Source organism: Salmo trutta, chromosome 23 (assembly GCF_901001165.1).
Source record: "Salmo trutta chromosome 23, fSalTru1.1, whole genome shotgun sequence".
NCBI lineage: Eukaryota > Metazoa > Chordata > Actinopteri > Salmoniformes > Salmonidae > Salmo > Salmo trutta.
The window spans coordinates 3,463,504-3,473,458 of record NC_042979.1 but is presented as its reverse complement, the minus strand read 5'-3'; the positions used below and the strand labels follow the sequence as shown (position 1 = coordinate 3,473,458).

General features: G+C 41.6%; 1 protein-coding gene across 15 annotated transcripts in view; it reads right to left on the bottom strand.

Moving 5' to 3' along the window:
• The window catches only part of LOC115159101 (alpha-adducin), a 56,740-nt gene that overhangs the window by 9,849 nt on the left and 36,936 nt on the right, over positions 1-9,955 (bottom strand). For 12 of the 15 annotated variants that reach the window (XM_029708506.1, XM_029708501.1, XM_029708502.1 and 9 more), the window contains exons 8-13: positions 8,655-8,753; positions 8,210-8,377; positions 7,563-7,910; positions 4,873-4,968; positions 4,477-4,569; positions 3,384-3,467 (exon numbers count right to left, since the gene is read on the bottom strand). In XM_029708506.1, coding sequence (XP_029564366.1) covers positions 3,384-3,467; positions 4,477-4,569; positions 4,873-4,968; positions 7,563-7,910; positions 8,210-8,377; positions 8,655-8,753 — 888 coding nt within the window. The remainder of the gene's footprint in view (positions 1-3,383; positions 3,468-4,476; positions 4,570-4,872; positions 4,969-7,562; positions 7,911-8,209; positions 8,378-8,654; positions 8,754-9,955) is intronic. The other 3 variants (XM_029708514.1, XM_029708513.1, XM_029708515.1) reach the window with 3 other exon arrangements.

Sequence of the window (9,955 nt, the reverse complement as noted above, 5' to 3'; positions counted from 1 at the left end):
TTAACTTGGCTTTCGAAGACTTTAGAAAGGCAGGGCAGAATGGATATAGGTCTGTAACAGCGGCAGCTTTCCAATCTTTAAGGATCTCGGGCGATACGAAAGAGGTTGAACAGACTGGTAATAGGGGTTGCAACAATGGCAGCGGATAATTTTAGAAAGAATAGTAATCATATATTTGTATATGAGCACCATATAAACTGCACACGCACCAAAAACCCTGTTGTTTCGACAAGAGCCAATAAAATCACTAATATCATTAGGGGGGAATATCAGGTTGTATGCGCTGTTGAAACTAACACAACGACAAAAAACGCATGGAAACTGGAGATATTTTTTACATCACTGATTAGAGAACAACCTGCACTAGACAGTCTGCTACATTTCGGAGTGATGCATTTTTATTTGGGAGTCGCCAAAACGGAAAGAGAAACGCAACACTTATTTGTCAATCTCTCATATCGATATCATGTTGAAATCAATTGCGCGAGAGGGGGAGATTGCACGTCCTGTTCAAACTAACAGCTCAAAAAAAAAATCACACGGAATCTGGGAATAATGTGTACATCACTGGTTAGAGGATCATTTGTATTTTTAAGTGTTGCATTTTGATTTTGGAATTTCGGTTGTTGATTTCGGGAGGCTGCCATCACGGAAAAGGGAACAGACCACTTTTTCTGTTAGTTAACGTAAATGAATCACGACGCGGCATAGGATATCAACAATGACAATGGTTAGCTGCTATTTAAGTGATAGTTTGACTGTCAAATCCATGTATTGGTGTGTGGCCAGTCACTTTTATGAACACCTCAACTCTGCGTTGCAAGTCCTGCTCAACCCAGCCCATGACAAAACCAACAGTACAAAATCAATGATATTGATCTGTTTTAAGCAATACATTTCGTCATTGTGATGACTATAAACTTTTATATTAACGTCACCAATCTGAGGTAAAAAGGATGTGTAATTCCACTACATTTTATGGGGTGAAAATGCAAGCTTGTGTAAGGTAGTAACAAACTGTCCACATTAGGGACATTAGCGCAATATACAATCATTAAAAAAAAAAGTGCAATATGCAGAAATTGGTCAGCCATTTCCTGGTTTCTGAAATCTTAATAGTTAGCCTAATTTCAGTTTGTGACAAAACAAGCATGTTTTGAGTGTGTGGAGAATCATTTTACCATCTAAACTGCTGTGAAATACTTCTTCCATAACCTAAAATGTTTCATTTTCAGCTGGTGTACAAAACCAAAAGTAAGATACAAAAACGAAACTTAAGAACGGGATGCATAGAAATAGCGCATATAGAACAAATACTGCTTTTTAAGCTTGCTTTCAATAAGAATGACAGATCTATAACTCATTTCTATGTGAATTTGATCAGATCGCCCAGAAAGTTACATATTAGCGCTTTAATATGGCAAAATAATTCAACATGTCAATTTAAGAGGATATACAGTTGAAGTCGTAAGTTTACATACACTTAGGTTGGAGTCATTAAAACTAGTTTTTCAACCACTACACAAATTTCTTGTTAACAAACTATAGTTTTGGCAAGTCGGTAAGGACATCTACTTTGTGCGTGACACAAGTAATTTTTCCAACAATTGTTTACAGAAAGATTATTTCACTTATAATTCACTGTATCACAATTCCAGTGAGTCAGAAGTTTACATACACTAAGTTGACTGTGCCATTAAACAGCTTGGAAAATTCCAGAAAATGTCATGGCTTTAGAAACCTCTGTTAGGCTAATTGACATCATTTGAGTCAATTGGAGGTGTACCTGTGGATGTATTTCAAAGCCTACCTTCAAACTCAGTGCCTCTTTGCTTGACATCATGGGAAAATCAAAAGAAATCAGCCAAGACCTCAGAAATGTTTGTTGTTGTTGACCTCCACAAGTCTGGTTCATCCTTGGGAGCAATTTCCAAATGCCTGAAGGTACCACGTTCATCTGGACAAACAATAGTACGCAAGTATAAACACCATGGGACCACGCAGCCGTCATACCGCTCAGGAAGGAGACGCGTTCTGTCACCTAGAGATGAACGTACTTTGGTGCGAAAAGTGCAAATCAATCCCAGAACAACAGCAAAGGACCTTGTCAAGATGCTAGAGGAAACGGGTACAAAAGTATCTATATCCACAGTAAAACGAGTCCTATATCAACATAACCTGAAAGGCCGCTCAGCAAGGGAGAAGCCACTGCTCCAAAACCGCCATAAAAAAAAGCCAGACTACGGTTTGCAACTGCACATGGGGACAAAGATCGTACTTTTTGGAGAAATGTCCTCTGGTCTGATGAAACAAAAATAGAACTGTTTGGCCATAATGACCATCGTTATGTTTGGAGGAAAAAGGGGGATGCTTGCAAGCTGAAGAACACCATCCCAACCGTGAAGCATGGGGGTGGCAGCATCATGTTGTGGGGGTGCTTTGCTGCAGGAAGGACTGGTGCACTTCACAAAATAGATGGCATCATGAGGCAGGAAAATTATGTGGATATATTGAAGCAACATCTCAAGGCATCAGTCAGGAAGTTAAAGCTTGGTCGCAAATGAGTCTTCCAAATGGACAATGACCCCAAGCGTACTTCCAAAGTGGTGGCAAAATGGCTTAAGGACAACAAAGTCAAGGTATTGGAGTGGCCATCACAAAGCCCTGACCTCAATCATTTAGAAAATTTGTGGGCAGAACTGAAAAAGCATGACCCAAGTTAAACAATTTAAAGGCAATGCTACCAAATACTAACTGAGTGTATGTAAACCTCTGACCCACTCTCTACTATTATTCTGACATTTCACATTCTTAAAATGAAGTGGTGATCCTAACTGACCTAAGACAGGGAATCTTTACTAGAATGAAATGTCAGGAATTGTGCAAAACTGAGTTTAAATGTATTTGGCTAAGGTGTATGTAAACCTCTGACTTCAACTGTACATATATTGCCCACTCACAAACTATTGCAACCATGACATTATCTCACTCATTTAACGATATAGCGAGTAAAAAAATGCTCTAAAACACAATTTAATGGGGCACCTGAACGTTTGACGTCACTACTAGTATGGAGCATTTCAAAGCAGTCTGGACAATAGTTGTCTTAAATGTTTGTACCTCACATTGGAGTCCTATGTATGGGGCGATGAAGAACAAGGCCGCATTCAACAGGGCACAACATTGTGGAACATTGAGATAAAAATATATAAAATGGTGAATAAATTGGCTTTTTCTGACATGTGACTTGAAGGAATCACATCAATTCTATTTCTAGCTGCAATGTTCCACAACGGTTGCCTACTGAACATGCCCCAGATATCACACAGAAGAACAGAAGAGGTGAGAGGTCATGTGAGAGGTCATGGAAGGTCAGGAAGTACCTTTCTAAAAGACTTAGCAGGACTATTGGCCTCTGACAGATCGAGGCTGGCAATAGTGTCCGTACAGTCAGACAGAGGGGCGTCCTGCAATAGTAAACTGAGTGAGGGGGACAGAACCCAGTCCGAGAACAAACACACATTTGATACAGTACGCATAGTCACACACACGCAGCGTTTGTTTCAGGGAGGCGAATTGGCAGTCTCAAGCGTGATCATGATTAAAACAAATGGCTCTGGATCATGCATTGCAAACGCCACAGGAGTGTGTGCAAGTCAAACTACGGAGACACAAACCCAATGCGATGCATAAGGTGTTTACCTCTAGATTTAACGCTATCAAATCACGCAAAACCAAAACGTTACAACTAACAGTGAAGAAAGGTTCAGAGAAAACCAACAGCTCTTTCTCAATTCAGTCCTTCTAAAGACCTTCAATAGTGAAATCTGATCACATAATGCACATTATATTGGTCAGCAGACAAACACTTCAACAATGGCCTCAGCAGTCCTCCCAAAAATCATTCAAATGAAATTAGCAAAACCTCAATAACAAATTATGAATGGGATCCGCCAGAGGTCAAAGAAAGGCAAACCAACAACATGCAAACTCAACTCTGAAGGCATATGAAAGCAATCCGACAGACCTGAAGGCCACCAGTGCTGAATGCCACCAGTGGTGAAGGCTAACAGCATGTTGGGGTTAGTCATCAAAAGGAGGAGGAAAATCTAAAATCAACCAAAGGAGATGGACACAACCCGGCGTGTGATGCAGCATGAGGTTTACTGAACTTCTGTGGTCAAAGAATAACAAAGTTAACTTAAATGTCAGCGGGGGGTGATCAAGTCAGACCTGGGTTCAAATACTGGAAATTGGAAATCATTCAAATACTTTTAGCCTTTGCTTTGAGCGCAGGGTTTGCAGTTCTGCAACTATTCTATTTGTTCCATTGCTCCAGGCAAGCTCAATTAAACCAAGCTTAAGAATTTGAAATGTGGTCTGACTCAGGGGTAAGCATTTAGGGAAGCACACATATTGCTATTTTTGCAGGGTTTGTCTGGCTGTGAGGTGGGGCAGGGCACAGGAGGGACTCACCTGGACAAAGGAGCGGTCCACCATGCTTCCAGCACACAGCACCTGGGACTCAGGCCCTGCAGTCTTGATGTCCTTAAGGTTCTGCTCTCGGATCTAGAGGGTGGTAGCAGACAGAAAGAGAGGGGTTGGATACGGAGCCACAGGCATGCATTGAATAACACAAAGACAGAAATCCTGATTCTCTAACATTCTTACGTAGTGTGCACTACCACTCATGGATTCAATCTTTTTTTGTTGTTGAAAAATCGCTCCAGCCAACACTTACACCAACCTAATGCTTTAAATCCATGATGAACAGTGTATAAGTGCACACTACAGGAGTAGGGCAGAGAATTGGGACCCAAATCAACCCATGTTGAAATAATCGACAGAGTCCATGTTAAAATGATATCCTACCTTGTTCCTCATCTCCAGCACCTCCTTGGGGTTTGTGTTGAGCGGGACAAACTGATTGGCCACTGCAGCCTGTCGCATCCCTTCCTCATTCGTCCACTGTAATCACCATAGCAACAATTCAAATAAACTGCCAACAATGATGCTGCCAAAATAACATGAAAAAACAGTCGCAAAATATTTAAATATACAGAATACGCAGGCTTTTTCAGGACAATAATAATAGGTCATGCTTTTCAAACTGAAAAAAATTAGAAGGTATGACTAACGGAATTATAAAAATTAACAAATACACCTGGAAGCAGTAAACCAATGATGATACATCTTTTGGCAGGATGGCTCTGTATTTCATAGTTCTAGAAAGTACACACTGAACAGTCCTTTTCAGTATTAAGTTACTGGTATTTTTATGTACTTATCTAACCCCCTAACAGGCATCTGTTATTGAATGTTTCCTCAAAAGATGCACTATCATCATCATCATTGATACTCTGGCTGTTACTCGTAGACTTCAAAAACTGAGAAACACAAAAAAGAGCAACTGAAGACATCACAAGAAGATGAGAGACCGTGGAAGGAGAGGGGGTGAGGACGTGGAAGGGTGAGGCGATGATGGCACTGGCTTACAGTACAGTAGAAGCCATGTACTGTATGTCGACCAGCGAGCTAGCAGCAATGGGTTGAGGCGTGAGAGAGTGGGCATCACCAAGTCATTTCCCAGGCTAACATACAGTAACAGAACAAACAGGGATAAAGAGAAAAACACCGACAGACGAGACACTCGTCCACCATTCACTGACTGACAGGATAACTAATTGGAAAAAAACTCCAACTTTGTGTTACCCCCAAGAATTGAATTTTATACAAGTTAAATGGTCCTTAGTTTACGTTTAGTTAAAAGGGGCTGCTATTATGCAATGGTATTTTGATCTACTACTGAACAACTTTCTTATACGACAGCTGTAGAAAAAAAACCTCTGGAGCGGTCATGAGGGTAATGAACTGGACTGCTCTGGGAGTTCTTGACAGAGGTGTTTAAACAGAAACGATGGGAAAGCTTAGGCCAGGCTGGAAAGAAAAAGATTGAGCTTTTCATTTTATTTTTATAGATGTGATTAAATGAGCAGCCGCTGAATCTACAGTACTTTTAGCCTTCATGCAAATTTTTTATATTTTTCCACCTTTTTTGATGCACTTTCTGGAAAGCATGTTACTATGTATTTTGCCTTGGAGTAGCATAAGCTATGGGTTCTTTTCTGTTTAAGAGATGTTTCAGCTGGGGCTGTTAAAGCTGTTAGGTGCCAAACCAAAAACTAGATGAGGAAGAGGCAAAGGGCATCTGGGATGTAGTTAGGAAACATGGGATGGACATGTAAACATGATATACTCACTGATTATGTACCGAGTCTCACAACACAACACTTTCTCCTACTTCCCAGAGGAGGTAATAGTTTCAAAAGTCAAAACGGGTTAAATGTCTTGTTTAAAAATAAAAATGTTACTAAACATATTCGCTCATGCAGGGGAACACAAATTAAATGTCATTATCAGCCCTGGAGATTTGGGAGGTGGTACGGGATTCAAGAATAGAGGGGGCCAAGTCACAAAAAAAGCAGGCTAGACTCATGAGATTCTGATTCCAATTCAATACCAAAAGCAGGGTGGCCTTGCACCTTATTCACTCTGTCTGTGGCTTTAACTGTGATGTAATTGGCTGTCTGGCTGAAGGACCAGCTACAAGAGATAGAGGTAACTTCCTCAGTTTCAAAGGTCAAACAATGCTCAAAATAAATAAAAAAAGAGGCATGCTAGCTTTGAAGTGAGTCTACAAAAGGGGGACACTGTCTATCTATAATTTAGTGTATGGTTCTATTAGTTTAGCTAGTAATTAGTAATACATTGTCATACTCTCATATCAACTGTGGTACAAAAATTGTGTGCAACACCTTAGAAAGGTATGAGGTTTGCTTTAGTAAAATGCATCCTAGGTTTTGTTTGAGTTTAATACTGCACTAACTTCCCTGGGCGTAACAGTTATAAAAGCTACAGATCAGACACACAACACCAGACAGAAAGGAACGAGAATACATCTGTAAAGCAACAGTAGTGGTTGGTTAGCAACATCATCGAGCCACGCTCACTCTGGGCTCATGCAACGCCCCTGTCGCTCCTCCTCCCGGAGAGCACCTACAATGCATCTGACTACTCATGCAACACCGCATGCGCTGGGCTGCTGGGGTGGCACCCTAAAGCCTGAGGGGAACAAAGGAAGGAAAGGGGAGGAGTGGGACCAAGTTGAGGAATAGAGGGAGGGACCAACTGCTTAAGAGAGTGGTTCGTAGGGAAAACAACTTCTTTAGACAGTAAGATTTAGGAACAAAGAAGTGCATTTTCAAGGGAATGAAAAGGGGTACCAGGATATATAAAATCTCTTAAGCAGTTATTCAAGTCTGGTCTTTGGACTGGCCAGAGAGAGGAAAATAGAGCAAAACTACCACAATGGGAATTAGTTAAATACTGGTCAGAGAGGGTGGTTAGATACATCCAAACACTGGAGCTGTCTGCAGAAGTAGCTATATCACAGGGTCTAAATAGATCACAGGATCCATTTCACCACAACCTTAGAGTGCCAACCAGCTGCCCTGTCATCAACTAGCTGAACTGTAACTATGAACAATAAGGTAGGCACAGACCAAGCAGTTGGTAATACAGCTTGGCACGCAGACACCGGACGAGAGAGACTGCAGCAAGGGTTTGACGTGATCGTGTGTAATGTTCGTCCACACCTTAGTCTTCGACTTGGGGCTGCCACCATCGGGCCCTTCCTCGTAGGCCTCTTCCGGCCGGCCCGAGTTGAGCCAGCGGGTCTTGTCACGCTGCTGCCTCTGAAAGCTGTGCTTGAGAGGGGAGCGAGAGCCCGAGTCACTGTCCTCGGCATAGGAATAGCCCGTGGCTGAGGGAGCGATCTCTACGTCGCTGCTGAACTTTTTAGCTTTGTCTCGCAGGGCAGGGCACCTGTAGGGGTAGCCTGTCCTGTAACCCTAGAGAAAGAGAGAGACATAGTCAGTTAGAGGGTTTTTTATGAAAGGGGATAAAGCAAGGAATATCAAATATTGTTGATAGTAATCTACAGTATTAATAATTATATTTCACATGAAAACCTGTCAACTGTAAGAAAATGTTATCCTGGTAGTCTTATATCTGTTTGTACTGTCTTACCAACTCCTACGGTCAAACAACATTTGGCAATGACCATAGGAGTTGGCAAGACAACAAACAGATCTGGGACCAGTCTAGGAAAAGGTATCATTACTCTCAAGACTAATAGAGGAATTCCTACCAGGTTGTCCAGCATCCTCATGTAAGCCTCAAACTCCTGCTCCCCGACCAGCCACTTCGGGTGTGTGGAGCCCTCGACATGCTCAGAGCACCGTGGCCGGAATTTGTACTTAGCAGGGTCCAGCATCACCAGGTTACCAGGTCCTCCAGCACTGGCTAGGGTGCGCACCTGGAAACACACACAAACACATAGTCCCACAAAGTAATTCAGTCACAGACACGATCATGTCACATGCAGAAGGAAGTATTGTGTTGGGTATATGTTGTGCTTTGATTTCAAATGCTCAGAGAGTTGGCATCTTGCCTGAGAGTAACAGTATAACCTCCTCTTTATAATAATACAATATGATGCATCATTGATCAAGACCAGCCGCAGAGACGAGGCCCTGGAGCAGATTCTCACAGAAATCAAGTTTGGTCTGAAAACGGTCAGGAAAGTGTCCTACCTGGATCTCACATGCAGTGACCAGGTTGTGGATATAGTAGAAGGCTTCCTCCACAGTCTCCCCAACAGACACCAGACCATGGTTTCTCAGGATCAGAACCTAGAGGACAAATAACATCCAAACTCAGTGTACCCTCATACTCTGTCCACTCTCTCACACAGACACTTTGGGCCAGTTTCCACAGACAGATTAAGCCATGTTGTGACTGCCCTGAATTTGTCTGAACCGTCGCAGTGCTTCTCCTGCTGATGGGGTGCTTCCGCTTTAATTCCCTATTAAATAGCCAGCATCAGCTGTGCAAAAGTGGGTTGTGATATTGGGCGAGAGACGAAGTGTTCAAAACTCAGCTTGGAAACGTGTTCATACCCAGTTTGTTTTGTTGTATTTAAAAGTTTGTACTGTAGCTGTGTCGCAAGATAAACCAGTATCGGATCTACTTATGTCCATTGTTGGACTACCGATCTACGTTGGTCTCAGCTGTTCTCCTTGGCCTTTCTCCGCAGGAGATCTGTTGACGGATTGGATTGCTATCATCAAGCTGCCCACTCAAGAAAAAAAAGAAAAAAACTGTCAGTCAACCTACCAGGTTGGGTAGGAATTAAATCATCAACATGAATTGATCACATATTTACTAGCGCTGCAGAAATTTGCTTATAATCAGTATCCAAATCCATAGGATGTAGTGATCACAATATAATAGCCATATCTAGGAAAACCAAAGTTCCAAAGGCTGGGCCTAATATAGTGTATAAGAGGTCATACAGTAAGTTTCGTTGTGATTCATATGTTGATGATGATGATGTAAAGAATATTTGCTGGTCTGTGGTGTGTAATGAGGAGCAACCAGACGCTGCACTTGACACATTTCTGAAATTGTTTATTCCAGTTACTAATAAGCACACGCCCATTAAGAAAATGACTGTAAAAACTGTTAAATCCCCTTGGATTGATGAGGAATTGAAAAAGTGTATGGTTGAGAAGGATGAGGCAAAAGGTATGGCAAATAAGTCTGGCAGCCCAACTGATTGGCAAACGTACTGCAAATTAAGAAGTCATGTGACTAAACTAAATAAAAAATAAACCATACTATGAAACAAAAAAAATATATAAAGAATGATAGTAAAAAGCTTTGGGGCACCTTAAATTAAATGTTGGTTAAAAAAGACAACTCGGCTCCTTCATTAATTGAATCAGATGGCTCATTCATCACAAAGCCACTGATAATGCAAACTACTTGAATGACTTTTTCATTGGCAAGATAAGCAAACTTTGGGATGACATGCCAGCAACAAACTCTGACA